Source organism: Nomascus leucogenys, chromosome 18, assembly GCF_006542625.1.
Source record: "Nomascus leucogenys isolate Asia chromosome 18, Asia_NLE_v1, whole genome shotgun sequence".
NCBI lineage: Eukaryota > Metazoa > Chordata > Mammalia > Primates > Hylobatidae > Nomascus > Nomascus leucogenys.
Window position 1 is genome coordinate 61,497,566 of NC_044398.1, and position 26,190 is coordinate 61,523,755.

At 39.8% G+C, this 26,190-nt stretch overlaps 1 protein-coding gene across 1 annotated transcript in view; it reads right to left on the reverse strand.

Moving 5' to 3' along the window:
* ZGRF1 (zinc finger GRF-type containing 1) overlaps nt 1-26,190 on the reverse strand; it is a 101,000-nt gene that overhangs the window by 35,200 nt on the left and 39,610 nt on the right. The window contains exons 10-15 of the mRNA XM_030798254.1: nt 16,836-16,986; nt 14,062-14,714; nt 13,225-13,363; nt 12,016-12,200; nt 10,412-10,608; nt 8,080-8,219 (exon numbers count right to left, since the gene is read on the reverse strand). Coding sequence (XP_030654114.1) covers nt 8,080-8,219; nt 10,412-10,608; nt 12,016-12,200; nt 13,225-13,363; nt 14,062-14,714; nt 16,836-16,986 — 1,465 coding nt within the window. The remainder of the gene's footprint in view (nt 1-8,079; nt 8,220-10,411; nt 10,609-12,015; nt 12,201-13,224; nt 13,364-14,061; nt 14,715-16,835; nt 16,987-26,190) is intronic.

Consider the following 26,190-nt stretch of genomic DNA (forward strand, 5'->3'; position numbering starts at 1 on the left):
GCAGTCGTCACAGCCCTCGCTTGCTCTTGGCACCTCCTCTGCCTGGGCTCCCACTTTGGCGGCACTTGAGGAGCCCTTCAGCCCACCGCTGTACTGTGGGAGCCCCTTTCTGGGCTGGCCAAGGCAGGAGCCAGCTTCCTCAGCTTGCAGGGAGGTGTGGAGGTGTGGAGGGAGAGGCGCGAGCAGGAACCGGGGCTGCATGCGGGGCTTGTGGGCCAGCTGGAGTTCCGGGTGGGCGTGGGCTTTGCGGGCCCGCACTCGGAACAGCTGGCCGGCCCTGCCAGCCCTGGGCAATGAGGGGCTTAGCACCTGGGCCAGCGGCTGCAGAGGGTGTACTGGGTCCCCCAGCAGTGCCAGCCCACCGGCACTGCGCTCGATTTCTCACCGGGCCTTAGCTGCCTTCCCGTGGGGCAGGGCTTGGGACGTGCAGCCCGCCATGCCTGAGCCTCCCACCCGCTCCACGGGCTCCTGTGCGGCCCGAGCCTCCCCAGTGAGCGCCACCCCCTGCTCCACGGCACCCAGTCCCATCGACCACCCAAGGGCTGAGGAGTGCGAGCGCATGGCGCAGGACTGGCAGGCAGCTCCACCTGCAGCCCCGGTGCGGGATCCACTGGGTGAAGCCAGCTGGGCTCCTGAGTCTGGTGGAGATGTGGAGAACCTTTATGTCTAGCTCAGGGATTGTAAATACACCAATCAGCACCCTGTGTCTAGCTCAGGGTCTGTGAATGCACCAATCGACACTCTGTATCTAGCTACTCTGGTGGGGCCTTGGAAAACCTTTATGTCTAGCTCAGGGATTGTAAATACAGCAATCAGCACTCTGTATCTAGCTCAAGGTTTGTAAACACACCAATCAGCACCCTGTGTCTAGCTCGAGGTTTGTGAATGCACCAATTGACACTCTGTATCTAGCTGCTCTGGTGGGGCCTTGGAGAACCTTTATGTCTAGCTCAAGGATTGTAAATACACCAATTGGCACTCTGTATCTAGCTGCTCTGGTGGGGCCTTGGAGAACCTTTATGTTTAGCTCAAGGATTGTAAATACACCAATTGGCACTCTGTATCTAGCTCAAGGTTTGTAAACACACCAATCAGCACCCTGTGTCTAGCTCAGAGTTTGTGAGTGCACCAATCAACACTCTGTATCTAGCTGCTCTAGTGGGGCCTTGGAGAACCTTTGTGTCAATACTCTGTATCTAACTGATCTGATGGGGACGTGGAGAACCTTTATGTCTGGCTCAGGGATTGTAAATGCACCAATCAGCACCCTGTCAAAACAGACCACTTGGCTCTACCAATCAGCAGGACGTGGGTGGGGCCACATAAGAGAATAAAAACAGGCTGCCCGAGCCAGCAGTGGCAACCTGCTTGGGTCCCCTTCCACACTGTGGAAGCTTTATTCTTTCGCTCTTTGCAATAAATCTTGCTACTGCTCACTCTTTGGGTCCACACTGCTTTTATGAGCTGTAACACTCACCGCGAAGGTCTGCAGCTTCACTCCTGAAGCCAGCGAGACCAGGAGCCCACCAGGAGGAACGAACAACTCCAGATGCGCCGCCTTAAGAGCTGTAACACTCACTGCGAAGGTCTGCAGCTTCACTCCTGAGCCAGCGAGACCACGAACCCACCAGAAGGAAGAAACTCTGAACACATCGAACATCAGAAGGAACTAACTCCGGACACGCCACCTTTAAGAACTGTAACACACCGTGAGGGTCCATGGCTTCATTCTTGAAGTCAGTGAGACCAAGAACCCACCAATTCCGGACACACCAGCATGAGCAATGCAGAAGACGGGTGATTTCTGCATTTCCAACTGGGGTACCAGGTTCATCTCACTGGGGAGTGTTGGACAGTGGGTGCAGGACAGTGGGTGCAGTGCACCGAGCATGAGCTGAAGTAGGGTGAGGCATCTCCTCACCCAGGAAGCACAAGGGGTCAGGGAATTCCCTTTCCTAGTCAAAGAAAGAGGTGACAGATGGCACCTGGAAAATCCGGGTCACTACCACTCTAATACTGCGCTTTTCCAACAGTCTTAGCAAACAGCACACCAGGATATTATATCCCGTACCTGGCTCAGAGGGTCCTATGCCCACGGAGCCTTGCTCGTTGCTAGCACAGCAGTCTGAGATCAAACTGCAAGGCAGGAGCGAGGCCGGGGGAGGGGTGCCTGCCATTGCGGAGGCTTGAGTAGGTAAACAAAGTGGTGGGAAGCTCAAACTGGGTGGAGCCCACCGCAGCTCATGGAGGCCTGCCTGCCTCTGTAGACTCCACCTCTGGGGGCAGGACTTAGCCAAACAAAAGGCAACAGAAACCTCTGCAGACTTAAATGTCCCTCTCTGACAGCTTTGAAGAGAGTAGTGGTTCTCCCAGCACACAGCTGGAGATCTGAGAAAGGACAGATTGCCTCCACAAGTGGGTCCCTGACCCCCGAGTAGCCTAAATGGGAGGCAACCCCCAGTAGGGGCAGACTGACACCTCACACGTCTGGGTACTCCTCTGAGACAAAACTTCCAGAGGAATGATCAGGCAGCAACATTTGCTGTTCACCAGTATCCACTGTTCTGCAGCCTCCGCTGCTGATACTCAGGCAAACAGGGTCTGGAGTGGACCTCCAGTAAACTCCAACAGACCTGCAGCTGAGGGTCCTGATGGTTAGAGGGAAAACTAACAAACAGAAGGGACATCCACACCAAAACCCCATCTGTATGTCACCATCATCAAAGACCAAAGGTAGATAAAACCACAAAGATGGTGAAAAAACAGAGCAGAAAAACTGGAAACTCTAAAAATCAGAGTGCCTCTCCTCCTCCAAAGGAACGAAGATCCTCACCAGCAACAGAACAAAGCTGGATGGAGAATGACTTTGACAAGTTGAGAGAAGAAGGCTCCAGATGATCAAACTATTCCCAGCTAAAGGAGGAAGTTCGAACCCATGGCAAAGAAGTTAAAAACCTTGAAAAAAAATTAGACGAATGGCTAACTAGAATAACCAATGCACAGATGTCCTTAAAGGGCCTGATGGAGCTGAAAACCATGGCACGAGAACTACATGACGAATGCACAAGCCTCAGTAGCCGATTCAATCAACTGGAAGAAAGGGTATCAGTGATGGAAGATCAAATGAATGAAATGAAGCGAGAAGAGAAGTTTAGAGAAAAAAGAATACAAAGAAACGAACAAAACCTCCAAGAAATATGGGACTATGTGAAAAGACCAAATCTATGTCTGATTGGTGTACCTGAAAGTGACAGGGAGAATGGAACCAAGTTGGAAAACACTCTGCAGGATATTATCCAGGAAAACTTCCCCCAATCTAGCAAGGCAGGCCAACATTCAAATTCAGGAAATACAGAGAACACCACAAAGATACTCCTCGAGAAGAGCAACTCCAAGACACATAATTGTCAGATTCACCAAAGTTGAAATGAAGGAAAAAATGTTAAGGTGGCCAGAGAGAAAGGTCGGGTTACCCACAAAGGGAAGCCCATCAGACTAACAGCTGATCTCTCGGCAGAAACTCTACAAGCCAGAAGAGAGTGGGGGCCAATATTCAACATTCTTAAAGAAAAGAATTTTCAACCCAGAATTTCATATCCATCCAAACTAAGCTTCATAAGTGAAGGAAAAATAAAATACTTTACAGACAAGCAAATGCTGAGAGATTTTGTCACCACCAGGCCTGCCCTAAAGGAGCTCCTGAAGGAAGCACTAAACATAGAAAGGAATAACCAGTACCAGCCACCACAAAAACATGCCAAATTGTAAAGACCATTGAGGCTAGGAAGAAACTGCATCAACTAACGAGCAAAATAACCAGCTAACATCATAATGACAGGATCACATTCACACATAACAATATTAACCTTAAATGTAAATGGGCTAAACGCTCCAGTTAAAAGACACAGACTGGCAAATTGGATAAAGAGTCAAGACCTATCAGTGTGCTGTATTCAGGAAACCCATCTCACGTGCAGAGACACACATGGGCTCAAAATAAAAGGATGGAGGAAGATCTACCAAGCAAATGGAAAACAAAAAAGGCAGGGGTTGCAATCCTAGTCTCTGATAAAACAGACTTTAAACCTACAAAGATCAAAAGAAACAAAGAAGGCCATTACATAATGGTAAAGGGATCAATTCAACAAGAAGAGCTAACTATCCTAAATATATATGCACCCAACACAGGAGCACCCAGATTCATAAAGCAAGTCCTGAGTGACCTACAAAGAGACTTAGACTCCCACACAATAATGGGAGACTTTAACACCCCACTGTCAACATTAGACAGATCAATGAGACAGAAAGTTAACAAGGATATCCAGGAATTGAACTCAGCTCTGCACCAAGCAGACCTAATAGACATCTACAGAACTCTCCACCCCAAATCAACAGAATATACATTCTTTTCAGCACCACACCACACCTATTCCAAAATTGACCATATAGTTGGAAGTAAAGCTCTCCTCAGCAAATGTAAAAGAACAGAAATTATAACAAACTGTCTCTCAGATCACAGTGCAATCAAACTAGAACTTAGCATTAAGAAACTCACTCAAAACTGCTCAACTACGTGGAAACTGAACAACCTGCTCCTGAATGACTATTGGGTACATAACGAAATGAAGGCAGAAATAAAGATGTTCTCTGAAACCAAAGAGAAAAAAGACACAACATACCAGAATCTCTGGGACACATTTAAAGCAGTGTGTAGAGGGAAATTTATAGCACTAAATGCCCACAAGAGAAAGCAGGAAAGATCTTAAATTGACAACCTAACATCACAATTAAAAGAAGTAGAGAAGCAAGAGCAAACACATTCAAAAGCTAGCAGAAGGCAAGAAATAACTAAGATCAGAGCAGAACAGTAGGAAATAGAGACACAAAAAAGCCCTTCAAAAAATCAATGAATCCAGGAGCTAGTTTTTTGAAAACATCAACAAAATTGATAGACCGCTAGCAAGACTAATAAAGAAGAAAAGAGAGAAGAATCAAATAGACACAATAAAAAACGATAAAGGGGATATCACCACCGATCCACAGAAATACAAACTACCATCAGAGAATACTATAAACACCTCTATGCAAATAAACTAGAAAATCTAGAAGAAATGGATAAATTCCTCGACAAATACACCCTCCCAAGACTAAACCAGGAAGAAGTTGAATCTCTGAATAGACCAGTAACAGGCTCTGAAATTGAGGCAATAATTAATAACTTACCCACCAAAAAAGGTCCAGGACCAGATGGATTCACAGCCAAATTCTACCAGAGGGACAAAGAGGAGCTGGTACCATTCCTTCTGAAACTATTACAATCAATAGAAAAAGAGGGAATCCTCCCTAACTCATTTTATGAGGCCAGCATCACCCTGATACCAAAGCCTGGCAGAGACACAACAAAAAAAGAGAATTTTAGACCAATATTCCTGATGAACATCAATGCAAAAATCCTCAATAAAATACTGGTCAAACCAAATCCAGCAGCACATCAAAAAGCTTATACACCATGATCAAGTGGGCTTCATCCCTGGGATGCAAGGCTAGTTCAACATATGCAAATCAATAAACATAATCCAGCATATAAACAGAACCAACGACAAAAACCACAAGATTATCTCAATAGATGCAGAAAAGGCCTTTGACAAAATTCAACAACCCTTCATGCTAAAAACTCTCGATAAGTTAGGTAATGATGGGACGTATCTCAAAATAATAACAGCTATCTATGACAAACCCACAGCCAATATCATACTGAATGGACAAAAACTGGAAGCATTCCCTTTGAAAACTGGCACAAGACAGGGATGCCCTCTCTTACCACTCCTATTCAACATAGTGTTGGAAGTTCTTGCCAGGGCAATCAGGCAAGAGAAGGAAATAAAGGGTATTCAATTAGGAAAAGAGGAAGTCAAATTGTCCCTGTTTGCAGATGACATTGTATATCTAGAAAACCCCACCGCCTGAGCCCAAAATCTCCTTAAGCTGAAAGGCAACTTCAGCAAAGTCTCAGGATACAAAATCAATGTGCAAAAATCACAAGCATTCTTATACACCAATAACAGACAAACAGAGAGCCAAATCATGAGTGAACTCCATTCACAATTGCTTCAAAGAGAATAAAAACGTAGGAATCCAACTTACAAGGGACGTCAAGGACCTCTTCAAGGAGAACTACAAACCACTGCTCAATGAAATAAAAGAGGACACAAACAAATGGAAGAACATTCCATGCTCATGGGTAGGAAGAATCAATATTGTGAAAACGGCCATACTGCCCAAGGTAATTTATAGATTCAATGCCATCCCCATCAAGCTACCAATGACTTTCTTCACAGAATTGGAAAAAACTACTTTAAAGTTCATATGGAACCAAAAAAGAGCCCACATTGCCAAGTTAATCCTAAGCCAAAAGAACAAGGCTGGAGGCATCACGCTACCTGACTTCAAACTATACTACAAGGCTACAGTAACCAAAACAGCATGGTACTGGTACCAAAACAGAGATATAGACCAATGGAACAGAACAGAGCCTTCAGAAATAATACCACACATCTACAACTATCTGAATTTTGACAAACCTGACAAAAACAAGAAATGGGGAAAAGATTCCCTATTTAATAAATGGTGCTGGGAAAACTGGCTAGCCATATGGAGAAAGCTGAAACTGGATCCCTTCCTTACCCCTTATACAAAAATTAATTCAAGATGGATTAAAGACTTAAATGTTAGACCTAAAACCATAAAAACCCTAGAAGAAAACCTAGGCAATACCATTCAGGACATAGGCATGGCCAAGGACTTTATGTCTAAAACACCAAAAGCAATGGCAACAAAAGCCAAAATTGACAAATGGGATCTAATTAAACTAAAGAGCTTCTGCACAGCAAAAGAAACTACCATCAGAGTGAACAGGCAACCTACAGAATGGGAGAAAATTTTTGCAATCTACTTATCTGACAAAGGGCTAATATCCAGAATCTACAATGAACTCAAACAAATTTACAAGAAAAAAACAAACAACCCCAACAAAAAGTGGGTGAAGGATATGAACAGACACTTCTCAAAAGACATTTATGCAGCCAACAGACACATGAAAAAATGCTCATCATCACTGGCCATCAGAGAAATGCAAATCAAAACCACAATGAGATACCATCTCACACCAGTTAGAATGGCGATCACTAAAAAGCCAGGAAACAACAGGTGCTGGAGAGGATGTGGAGAAATAGGAACACTTTTATACTGCTAGTGGGAATGTAAACTAGTTCAACCATTGTGGAAGTCAGTGTGGCGATTCCTCAGGGATCTAGAACTAGAAATACCATTTGACCCAGACATCCCATTACCAGGTATATAACCAAAGGATTACAAAACATGCTGCTATAAAGACACATGCACATGTATGTTTATTGCGGCACTATTCACATTAGCAAAGACTTGGAACCAACCCAAATGTCCAACAAGGATAGACTGGATTAAGAAAATGTGGCACATATACACCATGGAATACTATGCAGCCATAAAAAAGGATGAGTTCATGTCCTTTGTAGGGACATGGATGAAGCTGGAAACCATCATTCACAGCAAACTATCGCAAGGACAAAAAACCAAACACCGCATGTTCTCACTCATAGGTGGGAAGTGAACAATGAGAACACATGGACACAGGAAGGGGAACATCACACACTGGGGCCTGTTGTGGGGTCGGGGGAGTGGGGAGGGATAGCATTAGGAGATATACCTAATATTAAATGACGAGTTAATGGGTGCAGCACACCAACATGGCACATGTATACATATGTAACAAACCTGCACGTTGGGCACATGTACCCTAAAACTTAAATAAAAAAATAAATTAATTAAAATAAATTAAAAAATAAAAATAAAAAGCCCTAACATCTTAAAAATACGTTTTTTAGAAATGGTCTAATTTATTGTACAATTAGTTTATAATACATAGTACTATTATACTTTCAAAATTTAATATAAAATTCTTTAATATAAACAACTTATACAGCTGTATGTAATGGAGGTACAAGGCTAGACTGAATCACCAATATGATCAGATCAACTTACTTTTGCTATAAGCTGAAGAACTTTCCTTCCGACTCAGCTTAAGATAAAGTTTGGTTTTTGGTTCATTATAAAACTCAGGATTTACAGTAGTAAACTTCTTTAGTTTGCCATACTGTTTTCTCTGAAAATCAAATCCTTTTCTGAAAAGGGAATAAAAAATAAAAATTAATTGTAACATTAAGGTGCAAGTTTTTTGAAAATCTTTAAAATACAGTATGAAAAGAACCAGGGTTTTATATGTTTACCTACTTTCATACATGTATACAAAATATAAATATACCGTATCAAAGTAAGAAAATAACAACTCTCACAGAACTGTCATCAGTTTTAGAAGAGACTGAGATAGAAAAGTATCTAAAAGATAGAACACCTCGTGTGCTTTTCAAAATTTTTAAATTTAATTTTGTTTATTGGTATATAATAGTTACATATATTTTGGGAGTACATGTGATATCCTGATACCTTTACACATTGTATAATGATCAAATCAAATCAGGGAAACTGGGATATTCATCACTTCAAACACTGATCTTTTCTTTGTGTTGGGAACATTACAATTCTTCTCTTCTAGTTATTCTGATATATACAATAAATTATTGTTAACTATAATTTCCCTACTGTATTCCTTTTTTTTTTTTTTTTTTAACACTTTAACCAATCTCTCTTCATTTCCCACCCCCTTTTCTTCCCAGCCTCTGGTAACCACCATTCTACTCTCTTACTTCCATGAGATCTGCATTTTTAGCTCCACACATAAGTAAGAACATGCAGTACTTGTCTTTCTGTATCTGGCTTCTTTCTTTTTTTTTTGAGACAGAGTCTGGCTTTGTTGCCCAGGCTGGAAGTGCAGTGGCATGACCTTGGCTCACTGCAACCTCCACCTCCTGGGCTCAAGCCATCCTCCCGTCTCAGCCTCCCAAGTAGCTGGGACTACAGGTGCAGGCCACCACACCTGGCTAATTTTTGTAGAGACGAGGTTTCATGAGACGACGTTTCATCATGTTGCCCAGGCTGGTCTTGAACTCCTGCATGCAAGTGATTCATCCACCTTAGCCTCCCAAAGTTCTGGGATTACAGGCATGAGACCATGCCTGGTCTTTGGTTTATTTCACTTAACATAATGATCTCCAGTTGCTGCAAATGACAAGATTTCATTCTTTTTTATGGCTGAGTAAGATCCCATTGTGTGTGTGTGTGTGTGTGTGTGTTTATATACCACATTTTCTTTATCCATTCATCCATTGGTGGACACTTAGGTTGATTCCATATCTTGGCTATTGTGAATACTGCTGAAATAAACATGAAAGTGCAGGTATCTCTTTGATATACTTATTTCCTTTCTTTTGGATACATACCCAAGAATGGGATAGCTGGATCATATGATAGTTCTATTTTTATTTTTTTGAGGAACCTCATTTTCTAAACTATAAAATGGGAATAACTTATTCCCATATCTCCATCTTACGGGCTATTATAATAATTACATAAAATAATTCATGCAAAGTGCCTAGTTAGAAGAGGGCCTGGCATATATCAGCTCCGAATAAAAATCTTACTACTAAATCACCATGCAAATAGTCATTATATTTATTTTGAATAATCTAAACTTTTATAAGACACACTTCCAAAAAGTAGCATTCTATTATCCTATAAGCTATGTAGTTCAGACATGCAAATGATCACTTATTTATTATGCCACACTGCTAAAAATTATTCCTACAGTTTGTCGGATAGGGTTTCCCTTAGGATTGTGGAAAACAGCCCCGACTATATATAAAATAAGTTAGAAAAATAGCACCCTGCTAGTTATCCTGATATTGCTCACGTTGTTTGATGTTTAGAGGGAGCCGAAATAACTTTAAAGACTTATTCCCTGGCCGAGCATGATAGCTCACGCCCCTAATTCCAGCACTTTGGGAGGGTGAGATGGGAGGATCATTTGAGTCCAGGAGTTTGAAACCAGCCTGGGCAACATAGCAAGACCCCAACTCTACAAAAATTTCAAATTAGCTGGGCGTGGTGGTATGTGCCTGAAGTCCTAGCTACTCAGGAGGCTGGGGCGGGTGGAGAGCTTGAGCCCAGGAGTTCAAGGCTGCAGTGAGCTAAGGATCACACCACTGCACTCCAGCCTGGGCAACAGAGCAAGACCTTGTAACTATATAATTAAAAAAAAAAAAAAGACTTATTCCCATTTTGCAGGTTTAGAAACTGAGGTATTCCATCTTTTAAATAGTTTTCCTATCTTAATCTCTTTTAAAACTGATGATAGTTCTGTGAAGGCTGTCGTTCTCTTATATAATCACAGGCAATTATTTGATACTATAAAACATACCTCACCAAAAGCTGGCATTCCTCATAAAGTGGTATCTTTTGACTTCTTAAGTACAAGCCAATACTCTTAATATCACTTAAAACCATGCCAGGTTGAGCTCCTTCTTGTATTGAATATCCTGGAGTCACGTCCTCAAGCCATTTAAAGAATTGACATCGATCAGCTTTGGGTCCATCACATGTATAAAAGAGACGACCCTAAGGGGAAAGAAAAAAGATCAACATTTAGTGAAAAAAATGCTTTTATTTTTCAATTATTTTTGTGTTTGTCAAGGCTTCTATGAAGACTGCTTGGCATTACTGTACTCCAGTAAATTAGTCACTATACAACTTAGCTTTATTATTAATTTAAAATTTAAAACCACCTACTTTTCCATTTACTTTCTCTTTATCAAAAGATTACATTATTCTGAGAATAAAAGCTTATTTGAAAATTTGTTTTTCTGATTTAAAATGTTCACTATAAACAACCTGAAAACTGTCCAGAAACACTGAATATCTTATCCATTTATTTCTATCCTTTTTTCTCATTTATGTAAGTACACACACACCACAACCCAACAAGAACACATGTAAATTTTTTTTAAACGAAACTCAGATAATGATACATTTTCTACTCTGTAACCTAGCCCTTGTACCCAACAACATAGTATGAGCATGCAACTATGTCACCAAATAATCTTAAAAAGAAAACAAAGACTTTTAGTGGCTATATTTTAGTCCACAGTTATATCACTATTTATGAATTTTTGCTTTTGAATTTTAAACCTAAGCAAACCATAAGCAAAATTTTGCTTATGAATTTTAAACCTAAATTTAAATCCAAATTTACACACTTAGCTAACAATGCAGTGGGATATGCAAATGGTGGAAGCAAACTGTATTATGAATGAAAGCACAGTTCTACAATGAGTATAAGTCATCAATCAGCATACATTTTACTAACCTGACTTCCTCCATAATACATTATTAACAATATAAATTAAGTCAGCATACTTTTCTATTCCTCTGGCCTTATCTGTTGCTTGTACTGGGGATTACATGGTAGACTAGTTTCAACCTTCATTCCTTTCAGGCTCATTTCTGAATTCTCTAAGCTCTCAGGTTGGAACATATCCCCCTTCTCAGTGATCTCACTGTAACTTTAGCATATTCCTCCTATTTTATCAATTACAGAAGTATGTAAAATTTTCAGCTAGGAACAGTGGCTTATGCCTGTAATCCTAGCACTTTGGGAGGCCAAGGCAGGAGGATGGCTTGATCCCAGAAGTTCAAGGCTGCAGTGAGCTATGATCATGCTACTGCACTCCAGCCTGGGCAACAGTGAGACCCTCTGTCTAAAAAAATAATAATAATAAATAAAAATGCTATACAAAAAGTTCCTAAGCAACTTGAAGGTTAACCTTAACTCATATTTTTGTATCCTAGAGCACAAATCATTCTTTCAATAAAACTTTGAGAATTTAATGTATGTTAGGTACCAACATCTCAAATAGAAAGCTCTTAATCAAGACTCACTCTTTAAGTTTATCATGAAGTAATAGGTATCTAAACCCTTTATAAGACAAGTATTAGGTATGGTAGGGGGAGGGGAAGCAAGAATACCTTATTTGGACCTTCCTTTTTAACCATGACAAGTTTTGCAGGTTGACTATGATGACAGGATGGTACATTATTTTCTACGTTTTTCAGTTTCTCTCCCTTCAATGATGTATAAAATGATATGTCAACTTTTGAAAGAGCTTTGTGCAGGTTTTGTGCTAACCCAAACAGCAATATATTTAGATGTTCTACAAAAAAAAAAAAGAGATAGAGCAGAAAATTAAATACAAAATAATTTTGTTTGTATCACATATGTGCTGTTTGTAGCTAAATTTGAATAGCCTTTAAACAGAGTCATATATAATAGGAATATCCATTTTTAAAAGTTATTTTCTGCTAAATTTAACAGGTCATTTGTAACACTTCTAGTTAAAAAAAAAAAAAAAAAAAAAAAAGAAAGAAAAACTCTTAACTTTCAAAAGATAATACTGGCCAAGTGTGGTGGTTCATGCCTGTAATCAAAGCACTTTGGGAGGCCAAGGCGAGTAGATTGCTTGAGCCCCCTAGGGGTTCAAGCCCAGCCTGAGCCACATGGTGAGACCTCACTTCTGCTAACAATACAAAAATTAGGCCGGGCGCAGTGACTCACGCTTGTAATCCCAGCACTTTGGGAGGCCGAGGCGGCCGGATCACGAGGTCAGGAGATCGAGACCACGGTGAAACCCCGTCTCTACTAAAAATACAAAAAAATTAGCCGGGTGTGGTGGCGGGCGCCTGTAGTCCCAGCTACTCGGAGAGGCTGAGGCAGGAGAATGGCGTGAACCCGGGAGGCGGAGCTTGCAGTGAGCCGAGACTGCGCCACTGCACTCCAGCCTGGGCGACAGAGCGAGACTCCATCTCAAAAAAAAAAAAATACAAAAATTAGCTGGGTGTGGTGGTGTGCACCTGTGGTCCCAGCTACTTGGGAGGCTGAAGTGGGAGGATCGCTTGAGCCTGGAAGGCAAGGTTACAGTGAACCAAGACTGCTCCACTGCACTCCAGCCTGGGCAACACAGTGAGATCCTGTCTCAAAAAAAAAAAAAGATTGTAATTTCCCACTTTTAAAACTCAGTTTTGATCTGAAATTAGAATAAAAGTTACTGTCAAAAACTAGAACATATGAAAAATGAGGTATTTGGTATGAAAATTCACAATATAATGTATTAAACTCTCACAATTCTACTACTTACATGAAGCAGCAATCATGATACAATAAAAACACAACAGCCATACCTATGAGGCAAGATGTGAAAGTCTGCTTATAATGAGCAGGAGACTGAAAAACAGCTGGTATGTGAATTTGCCTTTGGGGAAGATAAGCAGATTTTATTTTCTGCCCACTTGGAAAGCATAGCTCAGAGCCACTTATCTCCTGCAATGGAATAATTCAAGTTATCATAGCAACTCCAGAAAAATACTGTTTACTAAAGAGTAAATTATTTTTCAGACATTTTTTTAAAATATTCATTTTTCTTTTGATTTCTAGGATCCTTGAAAATTACTTTCAAATTTTAAATAAGAAACCAAATATAGCAAGAATAGCTACGAATGGCAATTTTAACCCTAAATAAGAGTAACTTTTCTTATCTGCCCCTTAATAAGTTTTTATATATTTTTTGCTAGGAAAAATTTAACTGATGTGAATGGATCATTATGTATCTTCATTTCTGGTTATGACTATAATAAGGATTATTCGCAATTAACGTGAAATAAGATGCACCTTTACCCTAATGATGACTTAATCAGCAAACACAATTGACAGTCAAAAGTAAAAACAATCATTGTAATGGTAGTAGTGATGGAAACAAAAACAGGAGCTATCACTTATTAAGTACTGATAATGTACCAGACACTGCACCAGATACTTTCAAATAAATCATTTCATTCAATGTTCACTACTATTACAAGAGATTTTAAATAAAGGATGATGTGACTGTAGCTCAGAGTTAGGATCAAAAAAAAGCCATCTGTCCAAATTGCTCCTATGCAGTATATTTTGGTAATTCTTTTGTTGAAATTCAGACAATAACTATTGGAAAAATGCACCACAAGACCGGTACATTTCCTCACCTGTAAATCCTTTACACTGTAGTTGTAGCAGGTAGACCCTCCTAATACATTTTTAATTTCCTCTGTCTTAGAAGTCTGCTTTAAATTCAGAGAAAGTACTTTCTTTCTGGAAACCAAATCTTGACTGCTGAAATTCTGCTGCTGTTGATAGAGCATGCCTTTTATCATTTGCAAATGCACAGAGTCTAAAGAGCTTTCATTGACAGCATCACTCTGTCTTTTACTTGTGTCTCTAAAATGCATTCCAGAAACTGCCTCAGCAAAGAAGCCATCAGTTATTCTCTTATCAACTCTGTTTGGAGTAGTCACATTGCATTGGGATGTGTTTTGATATTTCAGCCACTTGCTCTGAGTAGATATATTATTGAGAAGTGAAACATCCCCTGGAGTCACTTCCCTAGATTCTTCAGAGAAAGAGGTTTCATTTTGGTCCTCAGGCTCAATGCTAAAAGAAAGAACTGCTGACTTTTCACTCAAGTTGAGCATGGGGGAGCCAGAAGACTCATATGTGTTAGAGTTGATCATATACGAATGAGAGTCTAAGTCAGGTGGCCCATCAGTAGGTGGCAAAGTAATAAGTGGAACCTGGGTTCTACTTAATAATGAAAGCCTTTGAAGGTTCTCATTCTCCAGAGAACGGGATTTTTTCATCCCTGAAAGAAAACAGAATGCTGATTAAATAAAAATGTTCTACTAGTTATCACCTAGGCTCTAGAAAACAGTGGGTATACAAAAGCACAAAGTAGCAACTTGCTCTGAAAAAAAAAATCATATTATTTGATTTCCTTAAAAAAAATTAATGGTTTTAACCTCAAAAAATAAAGATTTCAAAGCTTAATTCATATATACTGAAACATTCTTAGGGTTGATGAAGTCCCTCTTTTTCTTCTCCTCCTCAACTAACGATTTTTTTCCTAATTACTAAATTATGTTTATATAGCACTTAACATTTTCAAAGTACTTTAAAGCTAACAACAACAAAAAAATACATCATTCTCATTTTACAAATGAGATTACAAAGGCTTAGCAGTAGCATAACTACTAAGTGGCAGTCAGGATAAGAACCTAGACTAGTTTTTTATATCTACTTTACATTCTTTCTCTAGAGACTGAAGCTCATGGTTCATTTATATGACTATGTGATTGTAACTTCCTTTATATATTTTTACACTCATGAATTATTATGTTACCCTTCAGAGTAAAAAAGATTTTAGCTTTATTTTGATCTAATGGTGTTTGATAAGAGTATAATTCTGGTAAACTCATGGCAAATTCTGTCTGAAAGAGTTTAATGATTCCTTCTGTGTGTCAGCAGCTTTAGTGATATATTCCTAAAAATCTAAGAAGCAGTAAATATTTGTTGAATATATAAACAAATGAATAATACTGCATCAGAATTATGCAAGCTTATAGTTTTTACTTGACAATACTATGGATTCCTATTTTATAATAATGTACCTTCCTGACAGAGTTTCTATTTTGTTGGAAATACACTCTGGAGATCATCTAGAAAGTAGCAGAGCAGTAGGTGAGCCAATGAATATTCTTTTATAAAGTGCTATGTTGTAATTCTAACAAGTCGATCAAGTAACACTGACAGAAAAGTTAAAAATCCATTAAAGTAGGCCGGGCGCGGTGGCTCACGCCTGTAATCCCAGCACTTTGGGAGGCCGAGGTGGGCGGATCACGAGGTCAGGAGATCAAGACCATCCTGGCTAACACAGTGAAACCCCGTCTGTACTAAAAAATACAAAAAATTAGCGGGCGTGGTGGCGGGCGCCTGTAGTCCCAGCTACTTGGAGAGGCTGAGGCAGGAGAATGGCGTGAACCCGGGAGGCAGAGCTTGCAGTGAGCCGAGATCGCGCCACTGCACTCCAGCCTGGGCAACAAAGCGAGACTCCGTCTCAAAAAAAAAAAAAAAAAAAAAAAAAATCCATTAAAGTAAAAGATTCATGGTATAACTGTGAAAATCATCTACTGTTCATTACCATATCACTTGTTCTTGAATACCAACTCCCGTGTATTTGATTCTTCTCTACCTTGTTGCCTTCTACCAACTACAACCATAAAACCTTCTCTAACCCAACTACCAATTCATATTACAAAATTTTTTGTATCATCCATCCAAAATCAAAAAATTATCTACAACTCACCCCTCACCCAACATAAATTCAGAATCAGGGGAAGATATATTGATGAGATTATAAGAAAAGAGAAAAAAAAGAAATTTTAGTGAAATGGATCCTAGAGAATAGTATTATATTCAGCAAGAAGCAGAAGCTGACTCATAGTGAAGGGCCAAAATATATGAAAACCCAGAGTCCTAGGAATGCAAGGGTGGTAGCAGCAGTTGAAGAGTTCAGGATCTCAAAGCAAAAAGAGAAACTAAAAGGTTATGCTAAGGTCAACCAATGGCGTTGATGAGACACTTGCAATGAGTCATTCCTCTGGAACAGGAAGGGGCTGTAAAGGGGGGTCAGATGCTGGAGTTACAGCTGTGAGCAGTACTGACAATGGTAGAAGATACTTTCAGGGGTCTGTGTTGACAAAGTTGGGAGGAGAAACAAGAAGGAACTAGATAGCTAGAAGGAAATATTGTACCTGGAATAGCTATCTATGATAGAAAAAGTTCAAAGGAAGAAAGGTTATGGAAAGGCTTCAAGGGATATGACACTGAATCTGGTTCTAAGATATATTTAGTGTAATAATCTCTCAAATAAAAAACTTCATCTTAAATGAATAAACAGATATTAGAGCAATGTGGTAATGACTACCCTCCAAGTTGAGAAAATGAAGATCATCAGGTAAAGTTCTTGCTTTCAGGGACGTCTCAGAGAATTCTATCATGAAGTCTTCATCTCTTGAGTTCAAAGAAAAGGTAGAAACAGGGCTCAATGTAGAGACGTTTTGTTCTGGTGATGTCACCTATACAGAAAGAAGAATCAAAACTACAGACCAAAATCTTCTGATTTTTCCCTTTAGTTTGAATGAATTCTAGTCATCTATATTATAAAAATAATGATTTAAAGCACATTATGTAGAGCTATGGTGGGAGCAACAACTATAAAACTTCTTCCAAAAAGGACAGAATAAACTTACTAAAATCAACAAGAATAACAGTAAAATACAGAGCATAAAATCTTTCAGATTTATTTGAAGTGGGTCAGATTTTGATTTGGACTGGTCTGGGTTATTAGGATTTGGTCCTGAAGATCAATTGCCATTCTAAGGGGCTCAGGCCAAATTAGACCTCATGTTTATAGCTGTGAAAGTCTAAATCCCTGCAGACTCAAGGACTGAACAGTTTTCTCTTATGTCCTCAAGTCCATAGTTGATCTAAACTTCAAGACATTGCTCCCAAATGAAGTGAACTTGTTAAATATATCCCAGCTATACAGTTCATATGTTATTCTTGTTAGAACAGCATTTAATTTTGCTGCTGCTTCTTCCAGAAATTAATCATCTTAAAATCTAATATGATGATCAAATATACATACAATATATGTATTTGTATAAGCACAGAATAAAAGAATAAAATTTGGAAGAATACATACCAAATTGTTAGAGTGGCTTTTGATGGGAGCGAAATTGGGGGAAAAGCTCTTTTACTTATAACTTCATACTCTTGTAAATGATTTGAACTTGTTAAAATGAGTATGTTAGTGAGTGTATGATATTTTCCTTAATAAATGACAACAGCCAGGCGCAGTGGCTCACTCCTGTAATCCCAGCACTTTGGGAGGCTGAGGTGGGTGGATCACCTGAGGTTAGGAGTTCGAGATCAGGCTGGGCAACACAGTGAAATCCCGTCTCTACTAAAATACAAAAAATTAGCCGGACATGGCGGCATGCGCCTGTAATCCCAGATACTCGTGAGGCTGAGATAGGGGAACCACTTGAACCTGGTAGGCGAGGTTGCAGTGAGCTGAGGTCACACCATTACACTCCAGCCTAGGCAACAGGGCAAGACTCCTTCTCAAAAAAAAATGACAATGAAGATTCAAAGTTTATAAGCTTATATCTATAATTTACAACATTTTCTTGATTGGCTACTGGGTTCTGGGTGCTGTGCTAGGAAACAAAGATGTGAAAAAATACTCATGATCCCTGGACTCAAGGAGTTCAGTTCAGTGGAAGACAGACAAATGGGAAATTACAATCACCACCATAAAAATAGTTTTATTATATTTCTGAGTTCTTACTATATGCCAACACTATATATTTTTAACTTGTTTAATCCTTGTCACAACCATATGAGGTGGGTACTCTTATTTTCCTTATTTTACAACTGGGAGAAGTGAGAAAAGGAGCAGTTAAGCACTTAAATTTGCTTAATTCATCAAGCTTATAAGGGAGTTCAAATCTGGCCAGTCTAGACTGTATTACCTCTTTAATAAAAATAACAGTAACAGGCAGTACTTACTGAGTACAGTATTCTGCTCTGTTCCCCTACTACCCTCTCCAGAAACTTGCCAGAGTTCTTTCTAAAATGTAAGTTCGATTATTTCACTCCTCTGATCAAAACCCTCCAATGGCTCCCAATCTCTCTTTTAAAGTACGAGGCAGCTCTTACAAAATCCTATGCAGCCCTACCTTATCAGCCCTTTACCTCCTGTTTAACCTCACTGCCTATCACCCTCACCCTCACTCACTCCATGGCAGCCTCCTTGCTGTTTTACACACCAGCCATCATTCTTCTGCCCCAAAACCTTTGCTCTTGCTATTCCCTGTGCCTAGAATGCCTTTCCCCTAGATATCTGCATGGCTCTCTCCCTCTCTTCATTCAGATCTCGACTCCGGTGTCGTCTTATCAGAGAGGCTTACCTTGCCTAAAATAGAACTCCACTCCCATGTGCATTCCCTATCCTCCTACCTACCAGTGTCATTCTTCAAGCACTTAAGACACTCTGAGGTGCTGTATATTTATTTATTTTCTGTCTCCTTTAACTAGAATGTAAGTTCTATGAGGGAAAGATCGTGCCTGCTTTATTCACAAGCCTATCTCTAGACCAAGAACAGTGTAATATAACAGGCATTGCTCAAGAAATATTTGTCAAATGACTGATTAAATAAATATGCTCATTTTAAGGAGTTTGCTACATACATGGTCTCCACTTTCTTACCTCTCATTCATTCCTTTTTTTTTTTTTTTTTTTTTTTGAGATCAAGTCTCACTCTGTTGCCCAGGCTGGAGTGCAGTGGTGTGATCTCGGCTCACTGCAACCTCTACCTCCCAGGTACAAGCGATTCTCATGCCTCAGGCTCCTGAGTAGCTGGGACTACAGGCGTGTGCCACCACCCCAGGCTAATTTCTGTGCTTGTAGTAGAGACGGGGTTTCACCATGTTGGCCAGGCTGGTCTCAAACTTCTGACCTCAGGTGATCCACCCGACTCGGCCTCCCAAAGTGCTGGGATTACAGGTGTGACCCACCATGCCAGGCCTCATTCACTTTTTAAATGACTCTAAACTAATTCTTACCCTATTTCATTGAAATTGCTCTTGCCAAGGTCACCACTGACCTCCAAGTTGCTAAATGAAATGGACATATTTCTGTCCTCATTTTATTGGATGTCTCAATAATAATTCACATAACTCTCTCTATCCCAATTCTTGATACAAATATAACCCATTTTCTCCTCTATGCTCTCTTTAAATGAACCCATCCACTCTTATTGCTTTAAACTTTTCTTTGTGCAAATGACTCCACAAATATCTCCTCTAAATCAGACCCATGTACCTAACTTCTTACTTAGCATCTCTATTTGATGGTCTCACAGGTATTCTTTATTTATTCCTATGTATTCACCAAACCTGCTTCTCCCTGCTATGGAGAGAATTATGTACCCACGAAAATGTATCTGTTGAAGCCTTAACCTCCAATGTGATTATATTTGAAGACACGGCCTTTAGGAGATAACTAGGGTTAAATGAGGTCATAAGGGTGGGGCCCTTACCCAACTGAACTAGTTACCTTACAAAGAAAGACAACAGAGAATTCTCTCTCTTCAAATGCACACAAGAAAAGGACACGTAAGGACACGTAAGGACACAGGGAGAAGGCAGCTATCTGTAAGCCACGAAGAGAGGCTCATCAGAAACAGAATTGGCTGGAACCTTGATCTTGGACTTCTAGCTTTCAGACTGTGAGAAAATTAATTTCTGTTGTTTAAGCCATCTAGCCTGTCATATTTTGTTATGGCAACCCTAGGAAACTAATACACTTCCCCATCTTGCTTTACTCAATGAAAATTGCCTCAGTCTGTCCAGTTGTTTTTCTTCTCCCTTTCTTTCACCCCACTCCTTACATTTAATCCAGTAACATCCATGATTCTACCTCCAAGATTTGTCTTAAACCCATCAACTCCACTGTACTTTCACTGCCACAATCCCTACTTCAAGTCACTATCATCAAAGCATCCTCTTAACTGGTTTCTCTGCTTCTACCACTGTGTCCATCCAAGCTATCTTCTATATAGCAGCCAGCAAAAACTTTAAAAATATAAATTGAACCATGTCACTTCATGCTGCATCCTTCAGTGATTTCCCAGTGGCACACAAAATAAAAATCAAAGTTTTGATTTTTATTCTGAACCTGGCCTGAAGACTCTATGTCTATGTCTGGCCCAGCTGACCTGTCCAGCCTCATTAATTACCATTTTCTGTTTCATTCACCACAATCCAGATACCTTGGCCTTCTTTCACTTCCTCAAACTCACTCAACTTCTCAATCTCAGGGAATTTATACATGCTGTTTCTTTGCATGGTATGCTCAGTCCCTCACCGTTGCCAATGCTGGAGAAAGCTTCCTTTATCACCCATTTTATTTTATTATTTATTTATCTATTTATTTTAAGACAGGTCTTGCTCTGTCGCTCAGAGTGGAATGCAGTGCTGGGATCACAGCTAACTACAGCCTTAACCTCCCAGGATCAATTGATCATCCCACCCCTGCCTCCCGAGTAGCTGGGACTACAGTTGTGTGACACCACACCTGGCTAATTTTTAGAGATGGGGATTCCCTGTTGCCCAGGCTGTTCTCACTTGAACTCCTGGGCTCAAGCAATCCTCCTGCTTTGGCCTCCCTTAGTGCTGAGATTACAGGTGTGAGCCACCGTGCCCAGCCTAATCACCCATTCTAAAGTAGATTCCCTTATAATTTGAGAGTACTTTCACAGATTTCCTACATAGCAATTATCTCAATTTATTTGTTTGTTTGTTTATTCTCCTGATTAACATCTCCCTCCCCTGCTGACCTTTAAGGTCATATCTGGTTTGTCCTTCAATCTATACCCAAGTCTTACAAGTCTTCTGATCCACAGAAGGTATTCAATAAGTACTTTTGAATTCTTATTCACAAATTTTATATTCAACAGTAAATTTCAGTCTATTTTACACATGTTCTGCACATTTCTAACAAATATCATTTGTTACTATTGTTGGGACTCTTTTTCTATTATATTTTCTAATTGGTTAGGAAAGCTATTAATTTTTTTAAGTTTTTTGTTTTCGGTTTGGTTTTTTTTTGTTGTTGTTTTTTTTGAGACAGAGACTCGCTCTGTCACCAAGGCTACAGTGCAGTGGCATGATCTTAGCTTACAGCAACCTCCACCTCCCAGGTTCAAGCGATTCTCCTGCTTCAGTCTCCCGAGTAGCTGGGATTATAGGCACATGCCACCACGCCCAGCTAATTTTTGTATTTTTAGTAGAGATGGGGTTTTACCATGTTGGCCTGGCTGGTCTTGAACTCCTGACCTCAAATGATCTGCCCACCTCAGCCTCCCAAAGTGCTGGGATTACAGGTGTGAGCCACCACGCCCGGCCTAATTTTTCATGTTTATCTTGTCTTCAGGTCCTTTCTAAAATCCCTTCTAAACTTCTAAGTTTTAATTGGTTATTTTAATTCTATTTCTTCCTTTATAATTATGCATGTTTCATTTCCGTCATATTGCAAAGATCAAAACATCTTTAAATGACAAAGAAAGCAGTCATCTACATTTTGTTAGATTTTAACAAAAATTCGCAGGCCAGGTGTGGTGGTTCACGCCTGTAATCCCTAGCACTTTGGGAGGGTGAGGCAGGCAGATCACCTGAGGTCAGGAGTTCGAGACCAGCCTGGCCAACATGGTGAAACCCCATCTCTACTAAAAATATAAAATTCTTATGACTCACATTTTTCACATTTTAATATCTTTGAAATAGGGAAACGTTTTAAAAGTGATGACATTTTTACATCTCTATAGCACAGGCAACAGTTGTGACATAGTTATCATTGCCTGTACATGTGCAAATGTATGCAAATTAGTCATATTGTTCATCTTAATAATCACTTAAATATGAATTGGTCTGTGCATTGCTAGTACCAAACACGTTCTAAGTAATTTTGCTGTTTAAATGTCTTCAAAAGATTATACTATGATTTAGCCCTGAACAAAAAATTATTATGTTCATAGAAAGGCAAGAGAACAAAGCAGTGTAATACACAATTAAAAACTGTGCCCAACACAGCATAGTGGCTCACGTCTATAAACCCTGCACTTTGGAAGACAAAGGCAAAAGGATCGCTTGAGGATAGGAGACCAGCCTGGGCAACACAGTGAGACCCAGTCTCTACAAAACATAGATATACATGTTTGTGTGTATGTGTGTGTGTGTGTGGGTGTGGGTGTGTGTGTGTATTAATATATATATATCAAAATATATGTATGCTCAAATAAGCTTAAAAGCATTCTTTCAATAAATATAACGTTAGAAGTCTAAGTGAAGATTAAAAAGTTCCGGAGATCCATTTCAAAGCAACATAAATATACTTAACACTACTGAACTGGTTGAAATAGTAAATTTTATGATATATGGTTTTCACCACAGTAAATATTTTATAATGCTTTTAAAGTCTAGGATATAAAACATTGTGTAATGTTTAAATGACTGCTCTTCTTTCTTAGTGCTATATAACAAACTGGTGTTTTTACAGTGGTAGTATCTCAGAATTTGATAAAAATATAGAATTTTTTGTAAGCCCAGAGATTGCTACGTGCAAGCAATGTCACACTTATTCAACAAAGCACTTATCTGTTTGTAGATCTAATCATTTTGTTTTAGAACATTTTTGCAAACTCAGAATATAAAGCACGTAATCATAACTGATGTAGATAACAATAACTAGAAATAAAAATAATGGACATAAGTTTCTTTTTCAATATGGAATACCTCTAAATTTTGTTCTCCTCTCAAAAAATACAGAGGATGAGAAACAGAAACTCCATCTTTGATGAAACTAAGAAGCAATGGCAATCCTGAATTACAATATAATATTAAGAAGATGGGGAATAGTATAGACTTGGCAATATCAAGAAAATCCAACCAAAGCACCTAGTAAAGGAAAGCCCAATAAGAAGTAAACTGATTTGCCCCAATAACCATAGAAGGGCTCAGAAACTGAAGGCCACAGGTGTTGCTGAAAGTAGGATACAATGGACTAAAATATTTAATAGAAGATTCTAGAAAGAAAATCTAGAAAACACTGGGGGAAAAAGCAACAAAGAAATATTTTTTTTAAAAGTTTCATAAGACAAGTAGATTTGTATTTACAGGATGAAAAGACCCACTGAGTACACTGTATTGATGAAACCTGAAGGAAAGCACATGACAGTGAAATTTCAGAATATCAGGATTTTTTTTTTTTTTTTTGGAAACTGGGTCTCATTCTGTTGCCCAAGCTGGAGGGCACTGGCACAGTCTCAGCTCACTGCAACCTCTGCCTCCCAGGCTCCAGGGATTCTCCTGCCTTAGCCTCCCAAGTAGCTGGGATTACAGGCACATGCCACCACGCCTGGCTAATTTTTAATTTTGTGTAGAGACAGGGTTTTGCCCCGTTGCCCAGGATGGTCTCGAACTCCTGAGCTCAGGTGATCTGCCCACCTGGACCTCCCCAAGTGCTGGGATTATCCAGCACTTTGGGAGGCCACCATGCATGGCCAGGAATTTTTTTACAGTCATTAAAAGTTTCTGTGCCGGGCACAGCAGCTCACGCCTGTAATCTTAGCACTTTGGGAGGCTGAGACAGGCAGATCACTTGAGGTCAGAAGTTTGAGGCCATCCTGGTCAACATAGTGAAACCCTGTCTCCATTCAAAATACAAAAATTAGCCAGGTGTGGTGATGCACGCCTGTAGTCCCAGCTTCTCGGGAGGCTGAGGCAGGATAATCACTTGAACCCAGGAGGCGGAGGTTGCAGTGAGCCGAGATCACACCACTGCACTCCAGCCTGGGCACAGAGCAAGACTCCATCTCAAAAAAAAAAAAAGTAAGTAATTATACAGTAATTAAGCAGGATCACTTGAGGGCAGGAGTTTGAGACCCGCCCGGAAAACATAGGAAGACCCCATCTCTAGAAAAAGTTTTTAAAAATTAGCCAGGTGTGGTGGTGTGCATCTGTAGTCCCAGCTACTCAGGAGGCTGAGGCAGGAGGTTGGCTTGGGCCCAGGAGTTTGACGCTACAGTGAGTTATAATTGTGCCACTGCACTGCAGCCTAAGCAACAGAGTGAGACCTTGTCTCTAATAATAATAATAGTAACAGTAATAATAATTCTAGAGAGAGAAGGCACTGCTAAATTTAAATTACAAAGAAGTGGGCGCAGTGGTTCACTCCTGTAATCCCAGCACTTTTGGAGGCTGAGGTGGGTGGATCATTTGAGGTCAGGAGTTCAAGACCAGCCTGGCCAAGATGGAGAAACCCTGTCTCTATTAAAAATACCAAAAAAAAATTGGCTGGGCATGGTGGTGCGTGCCTGTAGACCCAGCTACTGGGGAGGCTGAGGCAGGAGAATCGCTTAAGCCTGGGAGGCGGAGGTTGCAGTGAGCCGAGATCATGCTACTTCACTCTGGCCTGGGTGACAGAGCCAGACTGTCTCAAAATGTACCCATACACACACACACTAAAAAAAAAAAAAAAAAAAAAAAAAAAAAAGAATAAAAAGAATAAAGCAGATCATATCCAAATTCTACACTAAGTCAAACTATCGATCAAGTATGAAAGCAAAAAAAAAAAACCATTTTCAACATGCAAAGTCTCCCAAATTTTATCTCCCCTTGCTCCCTTTCTTCAGAGGTTATTCAAAGATGTACTCCAGCATAACAAGAAAGGAGACATGGTGTTCAAGATGTAAGCAACTCATGCTAGGAAGGCGGCAATGGGCATTCTTAAGTTGTCAATTATACAGTGCATACTGAAGCATGCAGATGAAAAACCTGGAAAAAATGCCATAGGAAAATAATGGAACTGACACAGATTATGTGAAAAGTATGTGTGAATTCCTGTATTAAGGAGTATTTTATAAAGCTTTTTGAAGGTATGGAAAAACTTTGCCCCAGTATTCAAAAAACACTAAGCAAATTTTAAAAAGAGACAATTATAAACCGGAAAAACCCAAAGTTATAAAGGGAAGAAAATGTAATCATAGTATACCAATTGGCTCAGCAGTGAAAATATTAAAACATTTATAATAATGAAAACATTGAATATATATTTGTCTTAAAGTTATAATATAGCTATTAATATTATATGTGCCTGGAAGAATATAAAGGAGGGATTCAGAAACAACTAACTTTACTGTAGCCACTGTAATCATTAGCTCTTGTTAAAGACAGTGCAAAATCATAATAGTTATTAAAAGCATCAAGGTGCTTTTATTAATAATAATTTTCTTATTAATTAAAAACATTAAGTGAATACTTAAAGAGTTCGGAGCTCCAGAAATCACAAAAAACACTGACAAATCTGATTACATAAATTAAAACATTTAATTTTAGAAAAATCATAATCAGGCCAGTCACGGTGTCAGATGCCTAGAATCCCAACACTTTGGGGGGTCAAGGCAGGTGTATCGGTTGAGCCCAGGAGTTCGAGACCAGCCTGGGCAACATGGTAAAACCCTATCTCTATAAAAAATTTAAAAATTAGCAAGGTTTGGTGGTGTGTACCTGTAGTCCCAGCTACTTAGGAGGCTAAGGTGGGGGAATCACTTGAGCTTGGGAGACAGAGGTTGCAGTGAGCCGGTATCATGCCACTGCACTCCAGCCCGGGCAACCGAGTGAGGCTCCTTCTCAAAAACAAAAAAAATCAGAGTCAA